The sequence below is a fragment of the Oncorhynchus masou genome, chromosome 3, assembly GCF_036934945.1.
Source record: "Oncorhynchus masou masou isolate Uvic2021 chromosome 3, UVic_Omas_1.1, whole genome shotgun sequence".
In the NCBI taxonomy this organism is placed as follows: domain Eukaryota; kingdom Metazoa; phylum Chordata; class Actinopteri; order Salmoniformes; family Salmonidae; genus Oncorhynchus; species Oncorhynchus masou.
This window is the reverse complement of record NC_088214.1, coordinates 32,925,621-32,951,463: the sequence shown is the minus strand read 5'-3', so window position 1 is coordinate 32,951,463 and position 25,843 is coordinate 32,925,621. Positions and strand designations below refer to the sequence as shown.

Genomic DNA, 25,843 nt, shown 5'->3' with positions numbered 1-25,843 from the left:
AGCTGGGACCACAGTCTCAAAGAAAACCATTAGTAACACACTACGCATGGATTAAAATCCTGCAGCGCACGCAAGGTCCCCCTGCTCAAGCCAGCGCATGTCCAGGCCCGTCTGAAGTTTGCCAATGACCATCTGGATGATCCAGAGAAGGAATGGATAAGGTCATGTGGTCTGATGAGACAAAAATAGAGCTTTTTGGTCTAAACTTAACTCGCCGTGTTTGGAGGAAGAAGGATGAGTACAACCCCAAGAACACCATCCCAAACGTGAAGCATGGAGGTGGAAACATTCTTTGGGTTTGCTTTTCTGCAAAGGAGACTGGACGACTGCACCGTATTGAGGGGGGGGATGGATGGGGCCATGTATCGCGAGATCTTGGCCAACAGCCTCTCTCCCTTAGTAAGAGCATTGAAGATGGGTCGTGGCTGGGTCTTCCAGCATGACAACGACCCGAAACACACAGCCAGGGCAACTAAGGAGTGGCTCCGTAAGAAGCATCTCAAGGTCCTGGAGTGGCCTAGCCAGTCTCCAGACCTGATCCCAATAGAAAATATTTGGAGGGAGCTGAAAGTCTGTATTGCCCAGCGAAAGCCCCGAAACCTGTATGGGGGAGTGGGCCAAAATCCCTGCTGCAGTGTGTGCAAACCTGGCCAAGAACTACAGGAAACATATGATCACGGTAATTGCAAACAAAGGTTTCTGTACCAAATATTAAGTTCTGCTTTATCAAATACTTATGTCATGCAAATGAATTACAAAAAAAAAAAAAAAAAAATCATACAATGTGATTTTCTGGACTTTTGTTTTAGATTCCATCTCTCACAGTTGAAGTGTACCTATGATAAAAAATTACAGATCTCTACATGCTTTGTAAGTAGGAAAACCTGCAAAATCGGCAGTGTATGAAATACTTGTTCTCCCCACTGTACATACATAACTATTTTTGACCAGGGCCCATAGGTGCCATTTGGAATGTAGTCCAAAAAGAGAATCATTCGGTTAGAACCACTTCACATATCACATTGTTTGGTTAAAATGAATTCCAGAGCAGCACGTCCCCATTTGGACAATACGATTTTCAACATTTCAATAGGGACTTGCGAACAAAGCAGTCACCTGTCCTATAATCTAGCATGTTAATGGCACACCCAACAACATGCAGTTAAATACATGTTAAACCTTAACCCATTTAAAATAAAAGGCAGAGCGAATTGGATAGATGTTGGTGAGCTATAGACCACCGTAGTTTAAAAAAATATATATCCCATTTTATTAAGTGATTCATTTTTAGACAAATGTGTTCTTCAGGTTGCCTCAGACAGTACCAGAAACTGTAAACTCGCTACTGAAATGAGAAAATGGTTATATTACAGCTTTTGCTTTTAAGAAGTTGAATATATGTTTTTTTCTTAATGAAAATATCAGTGAAAAAGGGTGAAGAAAAGATGCAAAACTGAATCACAAAACACCACAAGGGGAAAGTAAAGTACATGCAGGAAAAGGGAAAAGAGAGATAGGCAATACAAACGTAAACTTATAGGACCACGCCTTTACGCCCATAGCTTGGATTCTGGAACTTATTTATAGGGCTCTTGTATATAGGATTCTCTTGCTATGGTCAACAATGAGACAGACAGGGGTCAGAGAAAAAAAGAACAAGAAAGAGCATGAAAAGAAAGTAAGCAGTAAAAGATGACAGGATGGAGGGAGTAATGGTTGAGGGACAAAGAAAGCAGAAAAGGTTTACCAACTAGGGGTCTATCCATCATTCAGAATACAAACATATCCAACCCCAATGGTTTAGCAATAGCCATGCTCTTTGAGAACGAGGTTACGTCCCAAATAGCACCCTATTCCATTTATAGTGCACTACCACTACTTTTGACCAGTACCACTATTTTTGACCAGGGCCCACGGGGGTTCTCGTCAAAAGGTAGTGCACTATTTAGGTAATATGGAGCCATTTGGGACTCGACCAGAGGCTATATTCTCTCTCAGCTGTGCACTCTCAGCACACAAGTGCTCTGTCATTCTACTATAAACATGAAATACTGTTGCTATGACTGTCAGAGCACACTGAGCAGCTGGATTGAGCTTTATTCTGTTGGTGACCAAGCACACCCTCTCCCTCAGCTTCATTGCCTATTATGGGCATGAAGTACTGATGAGTGGACAGATAGTGGCAGCACTCCTAGCCAGCAAAATGCCCATGGAGGAAAGGCCACTCCCTCAACAGCGTGACAGAGCCAGGTTTCTGTGCTGCCATTGTTGGCACAAAACAGGAGATGTAGCTAAAGAGATAGCCAAGGCACAAATATAACGGTTGGTTTTCGCACAGATAACCAAGGCAATTAAGTGCATCTCTTGGGATAGGCGTAAAAGGAATGCTGGATGAATGAGCTCTGAAATCACAAGCAGTAAGCTATATATATAATATATATGTGTGTGTTAGTTAATTTAGGACAGAAATTCATCTCACATTTCAAGAGTAGACCAGGGGCCGTATGCATCTAGTGTCTCTGAATAGGAGTGCTGATCTAGAGTCAGGCCCCCCTATCCATTCTATCTTATTCATTGTGATCTAAAGGCGAAACGGATCCTAGATCAGTACACCTACTCTGAGACACTTTATGAATGCAACCCCAGATATCTGAACAGTGAAAAGAAAGCAAATCACCACTAATATAAAAGTTGATATTCTTATTTTAAGCCAGCTGTGCTGGTGTGATCCAACAGGATGCCTTACCGTGTCCCATTTGGCGTTCATCTTCTCCTTCTCGAACTTGGCAAACTCTCTGCGGTCGTGGATGATCATGAGCAGCTTCCAGATGAGCAGTAGGGCCAGGCCAATGAGCACAATGCCCGCCACCACGCCAGCCACGATGGGGATGATGTCAGGGCCCGCTGGGCACTCTGGAGCACAGCAGGGAACACACATGGCAACATTATGCATTTACAGTTAATCATATACAATGGACTATGTACTTGTGTTTTGAAAGGCGTCCGCCAAATAAAATGTATAATTATAGGCCTACACTTTGGCTCTGTCCCAAATGGCACCCTATTCCCTTCATAGTGCACCATGACATTTTGTAGTACACTACTTTTGACCAGAGATTATAGGAATTAAAGGTGTCATTAGGGATGCGGGCTGTAAAATGCCATACAGACATGAAGTCATTAGGGCAGGCTATTCCTAAATGGAGGATCAAAGATATTTGCTTCTCAATGGTGCAGCACCAGCCATCCACTCACCCAGAGTCTCGACCACGTAGACCTCCCTCATTGTGTCATTCCTGACGGCGTAGGTGTAGTAGAACCAGCAGTCGTTGGCGTCCCTCTCCTTACAGTGGGATAGGGGGTAGGATTGGTCGGCTGGCTGGGGCAGCTTATCCCGATCCTTCACTCTGATCAGGTTGAAATAGCTGCAGTCCCTCTGACACGTGTCCTTCTTCTCTCCAGTTTCAAAGGCCCGGCACTGAACACACTCCCTTTTAGAGAGAGGACAATAACATGGTCAGGCTATAGCCATACAGATAGGTATTAAGATGAATAAAAACTGCTTTATCATTGTCTGTTTTTTTTTTAACAATACACATTTTTTCCCCAGGTTATACAGTGCCTTCGGAAAGTATTCAGACTCCTTGACTTTTTCCACATTCTGTTAGGTTACAACCTTACTCTAAAATGTATGGCCCTCAATCCACACACACCCACCACATAATGATTTTTAAAAATGTGCTTTAAGAAATGTCTGCTGATTCATTTAAGAAAAAATGGTATCATATTACATAAGTATTCAGACCCTTTACTCAGTACTTTGCTAAATCACCTTTGGCAGCGATTATAGCTTAGTCTTCTTGGTTATGACACTACAAGCTTGGCACACCTGTATGAGGACTTTGTTCCCTTCTGCTCTGCAGATCCTCTCAAGCTCTGTCAGGTTGGAAGGGGAGCATCTCTGTACCGATATTGTCAGGTCTCTCTGTTCGATCGGGTTCAAATCCGTGTTCTGGCTGGGCCACTCAAGGACATTTAGAGACTTGTCCCAAAGCCACTCCTGCGTGGTCTTGGCTGTGTGCTTAGGGTCGTTGACCCAGTCTGAAGTCTTAACCTGTTCCAGAGCGCTCTTCATTAAGGACCTCTGTACATCTTTGCCTCCATCCTGACTAGTCTCCCAGTCCCTGCTGCTGAAAAACATCCCCACAGCATGATGCTGCCACCACCACCATGCTTCACCGTAGGGATGGTGCCAGGTTTCCTCCAGACGTGACGCTTGGCATTCAGGCCAAAGAGTCCAATCTTGGTTTCATTAGACCAGATAACCTTCTTTCTCATGGTCAGTCTAGGTGCCTTTTGGCAAACTCGAAGCGGACTGTCATGTGCATTTTACTGAGGAGTGACTTCAGTCTGGCTACTCTACCATAAAGGCCTGATTGGTGGAGTGCTGCAGAGATGGGAGAAGGACAACCATCTCCATAGAGGAACTCGGGTTCTTGGTCACCTCCCTGACCAAGGCCCTTCTCTCCCCGAGAGCCTTGGTGGTTCCAAACATCTTCCATTTAAGAATGATGGAGGCCACTGTGTTCTTGGGGACCTTCAATGCTGCAGAAATGTTTTGGTACCCTTCCCCAGATCTGTGCATTGACACAATCCTGTCTCTACGGACAATTCCTTTGACTTCAAGGCTTGGTTTTTGCTCTGACATGCACTGTCAACGGTGGGAACTTATATTGACAGGTGTTCGCCTTTCCAAACCATGTCCAATCAATTTAATTTACCACAGGCAGACTCCAATGAAGTTGTAGAATCAAAGGGATTGAATACTTATGTAAATAAGCTAAAAAACTGTTTTTGCTTTGTCATCATGGGGTAGTGTGTGTAGATTGAGGAATTATTTTTATTTAATCAATTTCCGAATAAGGCTGTAATGTTACAAAATGTGGAAAAAGTTAATGGGTCTGAATCCTTCCAAAGGCAATGTACAAATCCACAACTCCCTGTCAGCATTGTGGGTGGGTAATAACAGAGATAAAGAGACGATGTTGTCTATGGTTAACACCCTGAACAGGGACTCACTTGTGCTCGGCGCAGACTCCGGGGCAGGTGGGGCAGATCTCACAGGTGGGGCCCTGGAACTTGGGGTTGGTGCATTTGCAGACGCCACACTCGCAGGTGCCCCGGCCATTACATATCTGCTTGTTGGCTGCCAGGCAGGTGGAGGTGTCCAGGGAACAGTCGCAGGCGCTGCCTGTGTAGTTGGCATCGCAGATACACACCCTGCACTCACAACGCCCATGTCCTAGTAGAGGGGAGGAGAAAATAAGAGACTGAATCTATGCTTGGCCTACACTACACAGCCATCCATTTTGAAGAATCATCCAAGCAAACATTTTCATTCAGTAGGTTAGGCCATGGCTGAGGAAAGAGGTGGAGAAAATGGACGATTCATGATATGCTGTACATTTTAAAAACACGTTCTTTCAGTATTTTATTCTCTAGATGTTACAGTATGCAGCAGTGTTGAATGAATACAATAGGTCTACGAAAACTTGCATACATTCAAACAAAGAGGGCCAGCCACAGGTCCTACCTCCACAGAGTTTGTTGTTGGAGCGGTCACAGTTGAAGTTGTCACAGTCGCAAAATTTCCCGCTGTACCGTTCCTCGGGATTCTCCCTCTTCTTACACTCACAAGTTCCACACACACAGTCTCCATTGTTGCTGCAGATGTCTGTACCGTTGTCCTTCCGACAGTTACCGTCCAGGTCGTCTGTCCTCACCTCGTCTGTGCTGCACTCACACAGCCTGCCGATACGTCCTTCGTTGCACCTGAGCCAAAGCAAGATCGTATTCATTAGTGCACATGGAAGCAAAAAATGTCACTGCGGAAAACAAAAACAAGCATTTCTTATTGGATAAGTTAATGTAGTCCCTTTTGGTCCCTTTTCTACCGTTTGGATCCTAGTGAATATGACCCGTTTAGTTTCAGAAGAACATTATGGTAATTCACACCTGAAAATCAGAACCCAAACCAGTTTTTTATGTTGTGCCTACCTGCAGGCTCCACACTCAAAGGTCCCGTTGCCATTGTGGCAGATCTTGCTGAGAGGTTCTCCGCCTTTGGAACATTCACATTCGCAGATGAAGTTGAGGACGATCTCCACATCCTCATTGAAACCCAGCGGCTTGATCCTAATGGTCTCCGACTTGCCTTGAGATGGACACTTCTGGGACTCGATGGTAATGTCAAAGGACACCTAGGAGATAGGATGATAGAAGGCATTAGTAAGCTCCTGGAGACTGGTCTTGAGAAGGACCTCTGAGCTGAAACGTTGAGTAACGGTCAAATATATTCCCTCTCGTTTTTCCAATAGTAACCCCCTAAAAATGTCTTGGATGGTTTACAAATTTTTCTAGATGTATTACATTAACAAATGTAAATTCTCCACCCCTATTTCAATAGAGACCAGACCACCAAGGACAGGAAGCGCTCGCTCTCACTTACCTCATCTCCAATGGAGATGTTAGAGCATTTTCTTCCATTCTCTCCCGTACCAACCACGCCATTCTTGCAGATGGACTTGTATTTTATGGACACACCTTCAGGCACCTTGTTGTTCTCCAGAATGACTTCAGATGAAAGAGACTACCAAACACAAAGAATGTTAACCAAATGTGTCATTAGAAAAAACCTGGTAAAAAGTAGTACACTATTTGGGACAGATCCCAGGTATTGATTTTCTGCACAGTAATTATTAGCTTCACAAAACAGCCTTTCCCATTCAAAGCTGGTGTCAAAGCGAGGGGGTTAAACTCACATTGTAAGAATCGATAATGAGCTTGATGACGTTGCTAGAGTTGGAGGACAGGGTTCCTACTGCTGACTTGGGGATGAGATTCTTCAGTTCCTTGTAAACCGGCTGGAATTCCTCAGTAACTGCAAAAATTGTCTGAATGTTGTTGTCGCTCAGTTTCTGGACCAAATGGGCAATGGAGGGATAGTCCTATTAATTGAAAAGAAATGCAAGATGAAAATGTCAAAACAAACATCCAACGAGACATCAGCCAGTCATACAGCATGTTATGCCATATATGATAACCTTATTGTCCGTTCACATGGAAATTAAATTTGTGAGGTGAGCACACAAAATAAGCACACTATAATGCAACAAATGCAATACAAAGTGTCTGGAAGGTATAGAGTATATAGTATACAGAGAAACACATACGTAGTAATGGCTCATGGTGTACATGTTGTTTTCCAGATGACACTTTCCATCGTTGGGCAGAACGATGCCGCCCAGTTTGCCGTCTCCAGCAAAGTGGAACCCAGCATCAGTGGAGAACACCAGCAGACGAGTGACGTTCCTCCAGCCAATGGCATCCTGCAGGGGAATGGACAGAAACAAATACAACCAATTAGAGCTCTCGAAAAATAAATTGTCCAAAATATATCAAAATTCCTTGTTGCAATGCTTTGCACTAGGGCTCAACCAATTTAGACGACTTGGCGATTGTTTGGTTGATAAGCTGTTCTTTAAGTCAGGCAGTAGCAACATTTTTAACAAATCATGGTGTATAAGACATCTGTCTGATGGACTGATCCATTGGTATTTGGTATTTTATTACGATCCCCTATAGCTGTTGCAAAAGCAGCAGCTACTCTCCCTGGAGTCCACACAAAACATGAAACATAATATAGAACATCATTAGACAAGAACAGCTCAAGGACAGAACTACATACATTTTTAAAAAGGCACACGTAGCCTACATATCAATGCATACACACAAACTATCTAGGTCAAATAAGGGAGAGGCGTTGTGCTGCGAGGTGTTGCTTTATCTGTTTTTTGAAACCAGGTTTGCTGTTTATTTTAGCAATATGAGATAGAAGTTCCATGCAATAAGGGCTCTATATAATACTGTACGTTTTCTTGAATTTGTTCTGGACTTGGAGACTATGAAAAGATCCCTGGTGGCTTGTCTGGTGGGATAAGTGTGTAAGTTGACTATGCAAACAATTTGGGATTTTCAACACATTGCATCACTTCTTATTTTTATAAGAAACGTTAGTCTCCTCAACTCTTAGCCAAGAGAGACTGGCATGCATAGTATTTATAAGCCCTCTGATTACAAATAAGAGCAAAACGTGCAGCTCTGTTCTGGGCCAGCTGCAGCTTAACTAGGTCTTCCTTGCAGCACTGGACCACACTACTGGACAATAATCTAGATTAGACAAAACTAGAGCCTGCAGAACTTGCTTTTTGGAGGGTGGTGGCCGTGGGGGTGGCACAGTCCATCGGTGTAAGACATTTGCTACTGAAATTGTATATGGTTATATTATGTAAAAACAATGGTGCAAAAATAATATTATTTTATAACAAATGCGCTTTGTACCGCGTTGGATAGTGGTTGCTGTCCGCGGTTCTGAAACACAGTGCACTGTTAAATTGACACCTTTTCCTAGACCAGGTTGCAATGTGCATAATAGCAAAGTTAACCCGCATATTGGTGTGGAGAACAATGCGGGGGAGACAGCAGCGGAGTTAGGAGAAAAAAGCCGCCCTTGCCTTAATTGTCTAAGACAATTGAGGAGAGGGAACCAATTAGGTCTATAAATCAATAGCCTAACTGTTTAATGTGCCTGGCTTTATAAATCATCATATCTACAGAAATAAGACCGATCCTGGTGCCTGTGTGATTAATAGCCTACTGATTCTGTGCGCACCAAGCCTCAGGCAACCACAACATGTCAGATAAAGTACACAAATGCAGCTGTTTTTAATATTTGTTATGCTGTAATAAAGGCTTTACACTTGGTTTTCCATTAAACCAGCCTCTCGTATTATTTATTATTTATTTAGTGTTCTTTACACTGTTCTAAATGATTTGTATTTCTAGTAGTCACAGTCACTCGCAGTTTGGTTTTAACACAGTCTGAGCCAGGCCCAGCACAATCAAATCAATTGCGGTCGGACTCCTGCTAGTCATTTGTGTGTCTTAATTATTTCATCAAACAGTTCGCTTAAAGCATCAGACAAGCTCGGTGCCTATAGTTGATTTGATTAAAATGCATAGCATGTGTCTATATATGGAGAAATATATTTTCAAATTTTCAACCAACCGATTGGTCAAATGAACAGACAACTTTTAGTTTTTTGGGGTACAGCCCTACTTTCCACTGGTTGGTATTATTTCAATCATTCTAGCTGATTTGGAACATTTCTGTACTTCTGGGCTGATCTAGGATCAGGTCCCCCCTGTCCATGTAATCTTATTTATCTTGATCAGTGGTACTACTGATTGATCCTAGATCAGTCGTACAACTCTGCGCTTTATGAATGCAGGCCCTTAACGGAGACTAGCACACTTAGCCCAGGCCAGGTCACTCACCCCACAGACCGCCACCTGCATGATGGCATCAAAGCCTCCCTCAGGGGAGTCCAGGTTTCCAGAGATCTGCTGCTTGCTGACCAGGCTGTTGAACTGCTGCCCATTCTCGGTCAACTTGAGCACGTTCTTATAGCTGAAAGGGCTGGTGCAGTTCTCATTGCTCGTGCAGGGGTTCAACAGCCTGGCTGGGGTGGTGCTGATGTAGGGCATCACAGTCTTCTCCACAAATGAGCCGAAACCTGGTTAGGAAAACAGTCAAGGTTTAGAAAGAGCTGGCAGAGGAGGCAGAAATGGGTAGCATCTGGCTGTAGCTAAGGAGGAAGGACAGGAGTTGGGAAACCAAGATCTAACATCCAAAGACAGGCTAGCGGCAGGGGGAGGCAGGAGAGAAACATTGAGGAGTGGTGTCCCCCGGCTTATAACCCTGTAAGCTAGTCTACAGACAGGCAGAAATGTCCAGCAACTAACTACCTATCTGTATAAAGAAGACCTTTTATAGTCGGTCGAAGAGTTGTTTTACTTTGAACGTTTTAAAGTTGAATGTGTCTTACCAATCCTGAAGTCTGACGTGATCTCCTGCATCTCACGCATCAGGTCAGTCCCCAGGTTCTTGACATTCTCCAAATCATCTTTCATGGAGAAAGAGAGGTCCATCAAGTAGTAGAGGTCGATGGGGTAGTCCTCTGCCCGCTTGAACTTCAGCTTAAACGTCTGGGCCTCACCTGCATGGTGGAAATAGAATGGAACAGATTCAGAGAACATGATGACTTCATCATTCCGGATGATACAAACAGCAACAGGATTCTGACTGACAATTTAGATATAGCCATCAATGACTGCATGTTAACGGAAAGTTCAAGAAATATTTCATATCCTAGCAGGAGGCAGGGTCGGTATTCACAAAACCTCTTATTAGAGTAGGATTGCTGATCTAGGATCAGTTCCTCAATGTCCGTCTAATCTTATTCATTATGACCTACAAGATAACTCCTGACCTGTGCTGATATAGGATCAGATTTAAGGCTTTACCAGATCGGAGGTTGAGGCTGAGTTTCTGGGGCTGGATCTGAGTGATCTGGTCAGGCTTCAGCTTCTCAGCCACGTCCTTCTTGCGGTTGGTGACGGGCTTGTCCTTGTCGATGGAGATACTGCCCCGGGGGTTCTCGATCTTGGCCTTACTGCAGCCCTTCGTGATCAGGGACTTCAGCTCATCACAGCGAGCTGACTTAGACTCTCCCTGCTTCAGGAAGTCCTGCACAGAGGAAGAAAACAAAACACGTCCTCATTAGCGATGACAAATAACCCAAACTTTATTCAACTTTTCACAATAGTTATCATAGATACAAAAATACACGGTTTGCCTGTCAAGACTGGCCCATGACTAGAAATGCCCTGGAGGTTTGGATTGTAATGAGTTCTGTCCTCTAGCTATTTAATGTTACCCTGCACGTGCAAGCTATCTGAACACTTTCCCTACGTCCCTAATGGCACCCTATATAGTCCACTACTTTTGACCATGGCCCATAGGACTCTGGACTAAAGTAGTGCCCTATGTAGGGAATCGAGAGAATTTGGGACACAGAAATAGGCCATTCTCCGTCGGGAACAGGCAAAGTTTAGATTGGATGCCCATCATTTCACACATTTACTGCAGTGGTTTGCCAAAGACAATGTGCCAAGTCTGAATGAAAATAGTACTATGTCTGGCGTCATTCTTAAAAAGGGGATTTTTCTGAATCAAACCATCACACATAATTTTATAATGGGTATTATTGCTGAAGATGTCAGTTTTTGCTTCTGTCTCATCAGTGTTGAACGAGGTACCTGACATTTGGTGTTGCTCATTGAGATTGGTAAACAGGCCGACTGCACTAAGTTCTTCAGCAGCCTGCATTGTTGACCTTTGATAAAGAACAGGCATGCATCCCACATGGGCACCCTATACCCTATATAGTGCACTACACTTGACAAGGCCCCATAAGGCACAAGGCAAAAAGTAGTGCACCATGTAGGGAATAGGGTGCCATTTGGGACACAAGCCCAGGCAAGCTCTGACAGGAAGCGTCAGGGTGAGTTATGTTCTGCAACGTGACTCACGACGGCTCTGCATTACAATACTCTGAGTTGCCTGCACCCCCCCCCCCACTACCATTTCACAGCAAGCTCTCTAACTGGTATTGGAATGATATCCCTGCCATTGTTAACCTCTAAATACAAACACTGTTGAGGTAACTGCTTCTAGTTCGATAAGTCGAAACATTCTGCCCCTGTGAGCGTGTGCACTCAAACAACTATCCAAAGACACACTTACAGCGTCTGTACACCATCCACATCTCTCTGCCACCTGGATGCATTCGCCACATGATTGTGCATTTGCCTTGATGCAATCACTGCCCTCTGAAAGGAAGAAGCAATACTTTGTAAGAAACAGCCACAACTATTTGCCAAGAGGCAGCATTCAGAAAGTTTGCGTCATAAACGGCACCCGATTCCCCGTCTAGTGCACTACTGTGGTCTACTGTGGTCAAAAAGTAGTGCACTACATTGTATATAGGGTTCATTTGGGATGCAGAAATTTAAAGCTGCCCCTCTAGCTGGCCCAACATGCTATTTCACTTCTTCCAATATATTCCATTGAAAGCCAGGCAGCTCTGTAGACAATTTTTTGAATACACAACATCCTCCCATTAGGACAACCGGTCTCCTCAAACCATAATGCAATCCTAAAATTAACTGCCACACTATCATGATCTGAAGAATATGCATCAAAGAGCAACAAAGATAAGTCAATAGAGCAGACAAAACAGCAAGATGTAGAACATTGTGTGTCTTGTGTGTGTCTCAAATGACCTTACCTTGCTGTGCACTGCAGAAACATAGGATTCCTAATAATGTTGCTATAGAAAGTAGCTTCAGATCCATCTGAAAGGAGACAAAACACACAGTGGATTAATTCAATCTACTGGACATGGATTGAGTGAAGCACATATCATTCTAAAAGCAAGAAGCCACAAAGGGCTGTAATTGGAAAAGATATTGCGATATAGGTATAAAAAGTCTCCCTGGTCTTAAAAACCTGCTGTATGTAAAACATTGTGTGCTACAGCTTGGAAAATAAATATATGCGTCTCTGGATGACAACATAGTTTGTTTTCCTAAAGAAGTTAAATATGCTTTGTGTTTTGTTTCCTTGCCAAGATACTAAACAAGAATCGCGATACTGGCATCTTCCAAGCCGTACAAAAGGACCTCTTTATAAGTCGCAGTGTAGAATATGCATGTCAGTGGTTATGAAGCTGTGGTAAAGCATTTGGTGGAGGGTTTTAAGTGTGAGAACATCTAGATACGTTTCCTGCATGTGACCAAATCTAACGTTTTGTTAGGCCTCTAACATGAGGGTGTTTTGAGAAGTGTGCAAAACATTTAGCACAACACGAACAAAGCAAGTTAATTTCATGTAGGGATAGACGGCTGCTTTTAAGCACGCCGAAGGTAGTCAGGGATGGGAATATCTAGTCCGGTCATCTTCAGATAAGGACCTACACACCCCCAGAGATACACAGAGGACAGGAGTCAAAGTCCTTGCTTTAAATGTGTTCGTCAGCACTTGAAGGAAGACATTGTTCGAGCTGCTGCAGCTTAATCACTTTTAACATAAATAGAAAACTAATGCAGCACTCAGAACACTACCACCATTGTCACTGAACAGAAAACCCATCAAAAAATGATTTAGGAGAAGAAGAAAAAAATCATCAGCTGAATTCTGATGTCATTTTCGTTACAAGACCTTGGAAACATGGTGGCCAACATTCATATTGGTCTAACCCCGATACAGAGAAGATCTGTAAGCATTGCACTGCCTACATTTCACAGTAAATATCTGCGTGCGCCATTCCTGAAAAGACTGCACACAAACAAAGAGATGTCTAAAATTGGTGCACGCCATACATACACGTATCCCGTAAATCAGACCCGTCCTGAAACTGTGCGAGTGTCAACGAGCATTAAAAAACTATTTTATGGCGACAGTAACGCCCTTATTTGCTGTACAATTTGGAAGTATTCGAATTAGGCAGAGGAAATGGCAATAACGAACTTGATCAAATGTCTTTGGAGGTGATGGCAGAAAGTTAAACATTTGCTATAAGCCTAGACAAAAAGTTTCTGAAAGAGCAACAATTGCAAATAGCTGTGGACCTGTAAACAGACCGTTTGAATTTAATAGGACCTAATGTTTAGCATTTACTTTTTCTCCAACCTATGCTGTGCTGCCTGCGAATTCTGAAACAATGTCTACTCACAGTGGTAGCCATGCACACTTCAATACCAAATATCAACTGTCTGTTCACCTGTATGCTATATTAACCACACTTTTCTGATGCATAGAGGTAAATACTTAAAATAGTGTATCTAATAGGGCCAAATAAATGAGAGATGCGCATGGTGATTTGTTGTAGACTATAACTACTTTGGGAATATGAACCCATTGCGGTGAGAAAAGGCGAAGAAGTTATTCTGCAATGGTTGTGAAAATATTGTGTGTAAAAAATGCAACAGTCTACTCAATAAATTTAAAATGACAATATTCAGACTTAAGCTACAGAAGTAACCTACAACGGTCTGTTCCACGTCAATAAACTGCACCCCGGATCGGATGGCATACAGAAAAATACATGAACTGGCTTATCTGTTTAGTACTGTAAAGCGGATCCAATTGTACAAGCGACGGGAAGAACGGTATCCTTGTTGTAGGCATATGCTACCTCGTGACTATGAAACCATCACAGAAAAAAGTGAGGAATTGATTACGCATTGATCATGGAAATTAAATAAATAGCCGAGGAAATAGAGGCCTATTCCTAATTATTTTAAAATGCAATTAAATAGATTCTCTATTCTCACTAATGGCAAATGATTGCATCGTGTTACGAACCTGTTCATAGTTATGAATAAGCATGTCCATCATATCTACTTGCAATGCAATTAGAGATGCACCAATATGACATTTTGGCCGATACCCAATATTTTCCTTGCCAAAAAACCCGATACCGATATGTAAAAATCTTGCGGCCTCTTAAGCATTCTAGTACAGTTAAATAGTTAACACACACAGCGGTCGAAGGCGCTGCATCTCAGTGCAAGAGGCGTCACTACAGTCCCAGGTTCGAATCCAGGCTGTATCACATCCGGCCGTCGTCCGAGCCGTCATTGTAAATAAGAATTTGTTCTTAACCGACTTGCCTAGTCAAATAAAGTTCACACAAAAAAAGTTATTTTGTTGGCATTTACGCATGTCCCCATTACCAGTAAAACATAATCAAAACCTATTTCTTTCACTTACTTGCTGTGCTGTTTCGTTGATGAGTCATTTCATTCTCAACAAGGATTTCTATGGAACACCCTTTGGGTCGTTGAGTGTCAAATAACAACTTGACGTGTCAAATAACACAACATCTGTTTCAGTAGCTATAGTTAGCTAGCTAACTATATAGCTTGGTGTCATCTAAAATGACCCTAATTTATAATACAGTTCTTATTTGATTAATGGTGGTCGGACCCATCTATGTGAAGCTAGCCACAACAGGGATTAGCCACAATAGTGGACTTTGCGGATTAGCCTTCAAAATAAAAGTATTGCATAATTCTACTATTTGTATTCTTTTACGTCACTGTCACTTTGCAACACATAACTCGGTCCGGTCGGGCCTCACAAGCCAGATTAAGCTATCTTATTATGTTAGCTTTGGGCAACATGGTTAAGTAGCTGGCTAGCTATTTATTTTCATGAACTGAAGTTCAATTTCAATCTAATACTTACTCACAAGGATTCCTAAATCATTGCTAAGAATCATGAAAATGACTGCAGTTTCTACTGGCCATTTTTTTTTTCAATCTGGTGGTATTGGTGCTAGCTAGGTACCAAGCTAAAGCTAGCTACCCCAGAAGTTGGTTCTAGCTAGGTGGGTAGCTAGCTACCCCAGAAGTTTCAGCCAAACAAATTATGCTTTATTACCAACGCGGTATTGTAAAAACATAGTTTGTGGCCGGTGTTTACTTGTTTGCAGACCCTTTGTACAGCTTTGACAGTGCTACTGTATATTTTTTGACACGCAAAGACCCAAACGGCGTTCCATAATATGTATGTCGTGAAGCGAATAGCAGTGACGCTATTACTGTGTTACTTCGGTAGGGCAACATCTGAAAAATAGCACACTTGGTAGTGTGTACCGGTGCTCAACCAGTCAGCAAAAGTCTAGATCACCCACGACAGAGAACGGTTGATTGTTAAGGGCAATGAATTCCATCATCTTGCCTTTCATGGATTTTGCCTTTGAGTTGTCTAGCTGAAATTGTCTTACTCTTTCAAATGACTGCTCGACTTCTTGACTGCTCGATCCACACAGCAGACATTGTGTGGGCTAGGTTAGGAATGCTGTGTTGCACATCTAGAGAAACATTGTACGTGGCGTTATTACGTAATATACCTACGTTATATAGGAATGCACGGTAGCTTTGACATCGGTTTTTAATGTCTGCGTTAAACTAGACATCGGCTGATACTGATGTTGGCATCTTTAGCTAATATCGTCCGATTCCGATATATCGTACATCCCTAAATGCAATACTTCAACCACTAGAAACTTTGCATACGCATGGTCTCAAGTTTGTAGAAAGGTGAGCACATTTTCACATCAAGTTCAGTTTTTATAAATGCCAACTTTCCATGAAAAACATGCGTGTACACACGGTTTATAAAAGAGACCCCAGGATCCCAAATGGCACCATATTCCCTATATAGCGCCCTACTTTTGACCAGGCCCCATAGGACTATAGTCAAAAGTATTGCACTATATAGCAAATAGGGTGGCATTTGGAACACATTGCTTGACAAGACCACTGCTTCCTAACACAGAGCAGAGAATAGAGGTGTGAGTCCTCTACTCCCATATATGGTCCGGCAGCTACATGCCTCCCCAAAGTCCTCCTCCTCCTTGCTCTCTCTCCCAGTGACACATTTCCTCTGACGGCCTGGAATCTGCCCAGTTCTTCTCACTTATGAAGTCAGCACCTCTCAAGTTCTCTCCCTCTCTCAGCCCGGTAAAAGACACAAAGAATGACGGAGAGAGTCCGCCTTGCCAACAATACTTGGTTAAAGAGAGTCAGAGAACAGAAATAGCCTTATTGGGTATCTTATACTGTAGCATTACCCACTTCACAAATATCACTGAAATATCTCAAAAGTACACCCAGTACTGCATTTCTTTTCTTGACAAAATGATCAGCTTGAGAGAGTTGTGTCTCTGGAACAGATTCCACATGTAGTTGTACACAAGCACCCACAAACTACCTCAGGCATTTGCGTACGTGAACACAGTCTAGCCTCCAGTGCCTTCAGAAAATATTCAGACCCCTCGACTTCCCACATGATTAAATTACAGCCTTATTCTAAAATTGATTAAATCGTTTCCCCCCCTCAATCTACACAAAATAACCCATAATGACAAAGCAGAAACTATTTTGAGAAAATGTTGCTAATTTACATTTAAAAATATATATATATAAAAACAGAACTATCATATTTACATACACTACTGTTCAAAAGTTTGGGGTCACTTAGAAATGTCCTCGTTTTGAAAGAAAGGCTATTTTCTTGTCCATTAAAATAACATCAAATTGATCAGAAATACAGTGTAGATATTGTTAATGATGTAAATTACTATTGTAGATGGAAAAGGCAGATTTTTTTATGGAATCTCTACATAGGCGTACAAAGGCCCATTGTCAGCAACCATCACTCCTGTGTTCCAACGGCACATTGTGTTAGCTAATCTAAGTTTATAATTTTAAAAGGCTAATTGATCATTACAAAACCCTTTTGCAATTATGTTAGCACAGCTGAAAACTGTTTTTCTGCTTAAAGAAGCAGTACAACTGGACGAGTATCTGTAGCGTCAGCATTTGTGGGTTCGATTACAGACTCAAAATGATCAGAACCAAAGTATTTTCTTCTGAAACTCGCCAGTCTATTCTTGTTGTGAGAAATGAAGGCTATTCCATGCGAGAAATCTCCAAGAATCTGAAGATCTCGTACAACACTGTGCACTTCTCCCTTCACAGAACAGCACAAACGGTCTCAAACCAGAATGAATAGAAAGACGAGTGGGAGGCACCGGTGCACAACTGAGCAAGAGGACAAGTACATTAGTGTCTCTAGTTTGAGAAACAGACGCCTCAAGTCCTAAACTGCCAGCTTCATTAAATAGTACCCGCTAAAAGCACCAGTCTCAACGTCAACAGTGAAGAGGCGATTCCGGGACACTGGCCATCTAGGAAGAGTTGCAAAGGAAAAGCCATATCTCAGACAGGCCAATAAAAAGAAAAGATTAAGATCGGCAAAAGAACACAGAAACTGGACAGAGGAACTCGGCCTAGAAGGCCAGAATCCAGTAGTCGCTTCTTCACTGTTGACATTGAGACTGGTGTTTTCAGCAGGTACTATTTAATGAAGTTGCCAGTTGAGGACTTGTGAGGCGTCCCCACAGCATGATGCTGCCACCAGCACTCTTCACCGTAGGGACGGTGCCAGGTTTCCTCCAGACGTGACACTTGGCATTCAGGCGATGGAGTTCAATCTTGATTTCATCAGACCAAATAATCTTGTTTCTCATGGTCTGAGAGGCTTAAGGTTCCTTCTGGCAAACTCCAAACGGGCCGTCATGTGCCTTTTACTGAGGAGTGGCTTCCACCTGGCCACTCTACCGTAAAGGCCTGATTGATGGAGTGCTGCAGAGATGGTTGTCCTTCTGGAAGGTTCTCCCACCTCCACAGAGGAACTCTAGAGCTCTGTCAGAGTGACCATCAGGTTCTTGGTCACCTCCTTGATCAAGGCCCCTCTCCTCAGATTGCTCAGTTTGGCCTGGAGGCCAGCTCTAAAAAGAGTCGGTGGTTCCAAACGTATTCCATTTAAGAATGATGGAGACCATTGTTCTTGGGAACCTTCAATGCTGCAGACATTTTTTGGTACCCTTCCCCTGATCTGTGCCTCGACACAATCCTGTCTGAGGTCTACGGACAATTATTTCGACCTTATATAGACAGATGTGCCTTTCCAAATAATATCCAATCAATTGTATTTACCATGGGTGGACTCCAATCAAGTTTTAGAAGCATCAAGGATGATCAATGGAAACAGGGTGCATCTGACCTCAACTTCGAGTCTCATAGCAAAGTGACTGAATACTAAATATGGTACGTTAGACATTTTTTAAACTTGATTAAAAATAATTAAAAACCTGCTTTTGATTTGTCATTATGGGGTATTGTGTGTAAATTGCTGAGGATTTGTATTTATTTAATACATTTTAGAGGAAGGATACAATGTAAGAAAATGGGGGGGGGGGGGGGGGTCAAGGTATTTAAAAGTGACACGTCCTGTGGGGGTACTTGCCAGACCATCTCCACCAAAGAGCTTTAGTGATAACCATATTTGTGAGTGAGAGGGTAAGAGAGAGGAAGCTGCCTGGAAATCTTCTAATTGTCACAACTGATTTTAGCAGTCACATCCAAGATGTGAAAGGGTATAAAAAGGTACAAGAGGAGCCTACATCTAAAGAGAGACACCAGGGTCATATTCACCAGTAGACACTAAACGGAAGAAAATTGACTGAACTTGTCCATTAAGAAACTCACATCTTCGTTTGTTGTGCATTAGTAATGAATACGATCCAGTTGATACAACACAAATAGCAGCAATCTAACCATCCAGACTCGCCCCAACATTCCTGGACAGGATCTTTGTTTCCAGCTCAGGGTATGATCCTCTACAAAGCACCAAATTGCAGGGGGTTGACTGATCTAGGAGACATCCCAAATGGCACCCTATTCCCTATATAGGGCACTACTTTTGGCCAGGGCCAATGTTTCAAAACATTTACTTTTTCTCTCAGCTCCTTGGAGAAACGTGTAGAATTGCAGGAAATTGGCTTAAAAAAAATGTAAAAAATAACCTACACCACCAAGATGGGGCCACTAAAATCCAGCCGTGCACATGGGCTGACCACGCCCTTCGCAATGCCCCCTGCCACACTGAGCACCTAAGACCCCCTTTTATCCAGAAAGAACATTGATAGCCTAGGCTAAAGGCATCAGCATTTGTCAGTTTTACTGGCACATAGCCAAACTCTGCTAGGGTGAACCGAACGAGCGTGCTTGCATACTCCCTTAAAAAGATCTTCACTTGAAAAAACAAGAAGCGGCAATAGTACCGTTTTTACAATGTGAGACGCCGTAGCCACTATAAACTTCTTCAAAAGTCAGAATTAATACAAGAAATCTGTCATTAATTTTGACGTTTTTGCAGAAGAGATCTTAGTCGTGCAATTTTACATCTAACTAAGATGTTTGGTGAAGTATTTTTCAATTAAAAAATGTGCTTGAAAATGAGTCATCTCTGGTTGAATGACAAAGATTGTTGAAGAATCCCTACTGTTGACCAATTACCGACAAAGGAGCGTAGACTTCGGCTACCGACTTCAGCTTGCCCCCATGTGTGCCCAGACAGCCGGGATAAAAACCCACCAATGTGCAAAAAGAATGTAAAAAAAATGTCATAATATATGCACAAACTCTTCTGAACTCTTTCGGCTTGGAAGCATGTGGACGCTATATGGAAGAACTGGTACTGTGAAAACTGACAAACACAGCTAAGAGAGACAATTCTGCCAATTGAGCAACATTTTCCGGCATTTTGTGTGTGTGTCTAAACTAGAGGTTGACCGATTAATCGGAAAAGGCCAATTTCAAGTTTTCATAAAAATCGGAAATCGGTATTTAACTAGGCAAGTCAGTTAAGAACACATTCTTATTTTCAATGACGGCCTAGGAACGGTGGGTTAACTGCCTTGTTCAGGGGCAGAACGACAGATTTTCACCTTGTCAGCTCGGGGTATACAATCTTGCAATCTTACAGTTAACTAGTCCAACGCAATAACGACCTGCCATTATTGCACGGCATGTTGTTACGCAAATGCAGTAAGCCAAGGTAAATTCCTAAACTTATCTTATAAAAAACAATCATAATCACTAGTTAACTACACATGGTTGATGATATTACTAGATATTATCTAGCGTATCCTACGTTGCAAATAATCTGACTGAGCATACAAGTACCCGACTGAGCGGTGGTAGGCACAAGCAGGTGCGTAAACATTCATTCAAACAGCACATTCATGCGTTTTGACAGCAACTCTTCGTTGTGTATCAAGCATTGCGCTGTTTACGACTTCAAGCTTATCAACTCCAGAGATGAGGCTCGTGTAACCGAAGTGAAATGGCTAGCTAGTTAGCGCGACCTAATTGTCTTTGTGTTGCTGGTTCGAGCGAGGAGGGACAGAAGCTATACTGTTACACTGGCAATACTAAAGTGCCTATAAGAACATCCAATAGTCAAAGATTAATGAAATACAAATGGTATAGAGGGAAATAGTCCTATAAGTCCTACAACCTAAAACTTCTTACCCGGGAATATTGAAGATTCATGTTAAAAGGAACCACCAGCTTTCATATGTTCTCATGTTCTGAGCAAGGAAATGAAACGTTAGCTTTCTTACATAGCACATATTGCACTTTTACTTTCTTCTCCAACACTTTGTTTTTGCATTATTTAAACCAAATTGAACATGTTTCATTATTTACTCGAGGCTAAATTGATTTTAATGATGTATTATATTAGGTTAAAATAAGTGTTCATTCAGTATTGTTGTAATTGCCATTATTACAACAACAAAACAAAAAATATATATATATAATTAATCGGCATCGGCTTTTTTTGGTCCTCCAATAATCGGTATCAGCGTTGAAAAATCATAATCGTCGACCTCTTGTCTAAACCACCTGGATGTCAGTTAAATTTGAGAGGGAATTTAATCTAGGCCCAAGAGTCACCAGATGTCTTTGGCTACATCAAAATACACACAGTCGAACAGTATCAATCTGATTTGTACAAATGCATCCAGAGGTAACTTTCTAAGGGCGTACAGCTGGTCTGCTGTGGTGGTAAGCCTTTCCCAGGGTGCATCCCAAATGTCACCCTATTCCATATATAGTGCACAACTTTTGAACAGGACCTATAGGGCTCTGGTTCAAAAGTAGTGCACGCAGCCCCAGTCACAGGGTCGGGAAAATCCATTCTCTTAGCATGGGAAACCATGACTCATCTTGGCTGAGGACTAGATCATGGGAAAGGGAATATCCATTTTCTAAAAGCAGTATATCAGTCATGGGATACAATCAGTGATTTGTGTAGGGATGAAATAACCCAGGTCTACTTTAAGAGATGACAACAGGGGGAAATGTGATGAGAAGCGTCAATTTCATGCCCTTTGCAGCTACAATTTGCTAGAATCTTTGCTCAGACTACTACTATAATGAAAAACTCTGTACAAACCTCAAAGAATTTCAGGGATTTTAAAGTGACGTTTCTGAATCTGTTGCGTTGCAACTGTGAACAGACGCCGTCTGTCATGGCATATTTAAGAGCATAATATTTATATTGATGTGAATAAACTCGCGAATCATGGCTTTGTATGGTCAGGTTCAACAGAGAGAGAGAGAGAGAGCAGTCTAACTGTTGCAGTCGGCAGACCTATCCATCAGTCCCCACCCCACACACACACTTTAATTTTTTGTCCTGGTATTACACAACTGATTCAAATAACCAACGATTGAAGCTTTGATTATTTGAATCAGCTGTGTAGTACTAGGGCAAATACCAAAACGTGCACACAGGGGGGGCAGGAGTTTGGTAAACTCTGCTTTAGGCTACAGACTGTCAGTGAAAAATATAAGGTCTACTGAAGACCTAAGGTCATTTAGCAGACACTCTTATCAGAGAGCGACTTAGACTCAACTGAGGTAGGGAAGCCAACCACATCAATCACTGCAATGCAAACCGAACTCAAGAAATAACTACATTATATTACCACAGTCTACCACCGACCAAACAAATTGTTTTCTATAGGTCTTAAAGGGTATCTAGGGAGAACAGTAGAGGTAAACCCAATCCCCTGCCGGTCATTGGATGCAGACAGGTCATATTGAAGACAGGGTGGTTTAATCTACAGAATGGCTGAAAGAAGCATGCCTCAGGGGCAGAAATATTATCTCGCTCTGTGATGTAAATTCATCAAACGTTCCATTGCAGACACAGCTAGTTGCCCTGTGAGGAGAATCTGTCCCTTATGCATGTAAGCCTAAAGGCTCCACCCACTCACCAGCCTTGGGAGTGACATTCTTGACATTCCTATGCAAAACAGACAGTAGAAAATGAGTGAGAATATCTCCGTAAAACTCTTTCCTACTGCTTACTTAACTTGGTCACTGTCAGAGTCTGCTGAGTTGTGTGTAAGAATGGCCTGGTTTTGAATCTAAAAACAGCCTGTAGGTTTCCAGCATAATGGACGCATCATGGAAGCTTCAGGCACACACACAGGTCGCCACGTGTGTACTTGACTCAATGCAGAATGTGTCAACAGCTCTGCTAGTCTGCTGTACAAAAGTCGACAAACTGCCTGCACTCCAAAATTGTAGCGTGATATGTAATTGTTTAGAAAATGTTACTTGCATTATGGATGCTAAAATAGAGAAAATGCATAGGTTAAGATGTATGTCAATACCTCACCAATATATGCAAGATTTTGAGCAAACATCAAACCTAGGCCTAATGTTTGCTCAAGGGGCAGCTAAAAAAGGGAGCATATTGCAGTCATTTGTAATGATTAACACAATCCTGTTTAGAGAGGGGGAGACAGTACAAGACCTAACACCTATCCACTGAGTCAGTTGGTTGTGTTTATGGAAGGTTTCATCTTGTTGCTAAACTAGCTATGAACTGTTTGAGCTGCATCCGGTGATATAGAAAGAGACAGACCACACCAGTATGTATGGTGCACACATCTCACGGCCTCACTCACCTCGCTGGTTAACCACATGAAACCACGATTGCCGACAGACCACTTTTGGCCGCACACAAATAGGGATGTGTACAAAATAAGCACATTTCTATGGTACTCCTTATGTCAATTAACATGTAAAATACATTTGCATTTGAATCAAAATATTATCAACACATTCAATGAGTGAATGGTGGGGTATGAATGATAACCCCACAAAATATATGTTTGCATTGTTTGTTCTAGGTTAGCGGTCTGGTTGTCCCTCAATAAGGTGAACGGACACTCAACCCCCACTCTCCTTGTCAACTCCCACCTGCTCGCGTAAGTCACAGTGCACTCTCACCCACCGCCCCTTCTCTCTTTCGCTCCCTCTGTGCATTAGCTCTCATAGCAGAAAATGAATACATTTCTTTGAAGCTGCAGTATGTAACTTTTTGGGTGACCTGACCAAATGCACATAGAAATCTGAGTTATAGATCTGTCAATGTCATCAAAAGCAAGTATAAGAAGCGGCAGATGTGTTCTATGTGCGCTATTTCTATGCGTTCCTTTCTTCAGTTCCGATTTTAATACAACATCTTTTGGTCATTGAAAATATATTTCACAGCTGTTTAGATGGTATAATGATTCTCTACACTTTGCATTGCTTGTTTTGTCACAAACTGAATTTAAGCAAACTATGAGAATTTTAGCAACCAGGAAAAGGGTGAGTTATTTCTGCATATTGCACCTTTAATTCAACTGATGTGTATGCTGCTCTCCCTTAACACCACTGTGTGGATGAATCAGCAAGAGCATTGGGTCGTACAAGGGAATACTGAGGAAACAACCTAAACTGAGGAATTCCTGCTTAATCCAGTGAATTTTTTGATGATGTGTTTTCACGGGGTCATCTACAAGCCAGTAGGCTACTCAATGGTGTGAACAAGAGCTGCCTTCTTGACATGATCTTAGCCATACTGTATCTAGCGTCTCAGAGTAAGAGTGCTGACCAGGGACCAGCCCCCATCCATGAAAGCTATTATTTGTGATCTAAAAGACTAAACTGATCCTAGATCATCACTCTTACCCTGAGACACTCGATAGTGTACATACAGCCCGTTACAATTATAATATATATTTTTTTTATTTAACCTTTGTTTAACTAGGCAAGTCAGTTAAGAACAAATTCTTATTTACAATGACAGCCTAGGAACAGTGGGTTACTGCATTGTTCAGGGGCAGAACGACAGATTTATACCTTGTCCCCTCGGGGATTCGATTTAGCAATCTTTCGGTTAGTGGCCCAACACTCTAACCGCTAGGCTACCTGCCGCCTAAATATATTACCTACAACAAACATGTGTAACTCCTCTCAGAAAAGGAGGTGGGGGTAGGTCTTGATCGTGATCTCAGATCGTACCCAGAGAACACATTCCAACTTAGTCATGTTCCAGATCCAAAACACATAAGAGTTAAAACACATAAAATGACTAATGCAAACTTCCACAGTGAGGGGTCTAGGGCTAGGCCTATTCATTTTAGTTGACACTGCCAGGCCTGAGGGATCTACTCATTTGAGCCTGCAATGTGACTCATATCTGACTAGCAAGCCTGAACAACATGCCGTTGAATCAGTACTGGCCAGTCATCTGTTGAATCAGTTGGACAACTCAGGGGGCCGTATGTACCAAGCATCTCACAATAGGTGTGCTGACTTAGGATCAGTCCAGAATTTTTAAATCACAATGAATAGCAATGGACAGGGGGAGCTGATCCTAGCACTCCTACTCTAAGACGTTTGACCCCATGACAGATCAGTCATATAGCCTAAAACATACAGTATAATATTATTCTGACACTCCTAGTCTAGCGTCCCAAATGGTACCCTACACCCTTATAGTGCGCTACTTTTGACCAGAGACCGTTTTGCACTACTTTTTAAGTAGTGTACTATTGAGGGAATAGGGTGCCAGTTGGGACACAAACCTAGGCTAGCCCGGTGCTATTGTTGCTGTTGAAGGGATTGTTTGGGAAATCCTTTCCCAGAATGAAATTAACACTTGGATATCATTTTTATGACTGAGTTCAGTTTGAATTAAGTTGCCAATTAGCATTGGCACAATGACTGGAAGTCTATGGGAACAGCTACAATGCCAGCTGTTCCTGTAGACTTCCAATCAATGCGCTAATGCTAGTTAGCATTGGTTTACAAAACTACATCCAGTATGAACAAAGTTAGTCATAAAAATGGTAGCGTAGAACCCCGTATTATGGGTATAGTCAACAGCTTTTAAGAAATATATTACCTTCAACAGTGTTATCTTGTGATCAAGTCATCAATATTTTGTGATTGGTGTCGTAAAAAAGTTAGCTAACGAGTTAGCAAATAGCATGTTTGACATTTCAGTGTAAATACTACCACTGTTAACTCTTTGATCAGCAGTTTAGCAAAAAAAAATATATCCCGCATTATCGGCATACGGTCCCTTACTATTTTGTTAAATTACAAGATT

The 25,843-nt window shown here is 42.2% G+C and overlaps 1 protein-coding gene across 1 annotated transcript in view; it reads right to left on the bottom strand.

Moving 5' to 3' along the window:
• Positions 1-25,843, bottom strand: part of LOC135514852 (integrin beta-1-like) — a 30,708-nt gene that overhangs the window by 1,855 nt on the left and 3,010 nt on the right. The window contains exons 2-14 of the mRNA XM_064938516.1: positions 12,252-12,318; positions 11,708-11,793; positions 10,426-10,648; positions 9,948-10,118; positions 9,397-9,635; positions 7,233-7,388; positions 6,822-7,007; positions 6,509-6,649; positions 6,058-6,260; positions 5,594-5,832; positions 5,080-5,302; positions 3,256-3,491; positions 2,747-2,913 (exon numbers count right to left, since the gene is read on the bottom strand). Of these exons, the coding sequence (XP_064794588.1) occupies positions 2,747-2,913; positions 3,256-3,491; positions 5,080-5,302; positions 5,594-5,832; positions 6,058-6,260; positions 6,509-6,649; positions 6,822-7,007; positions 7,233-7,388; positions 9,397-9,635; positions 9,948-10,118; positions 10,426-10,648; positions 11,708-11,793; positions 12,252-12,318 (2,337 nt within the window). The remainder of the gene's footprint in view (positions 1-2,746; positions 2,914-3,255; positions 3,492-5,079; positions 5,303-5,593; positions 5,833-6,057; positions 6,261-6,508; positions 6,650-6,821; positions 7,008-7,232; positions 7,389-9,396; positions 9,636-9,947; positions 10,119-10,425; positions 10,649-11,707; positions 11,794-12,251; positions 12,319-25,843) is intronic.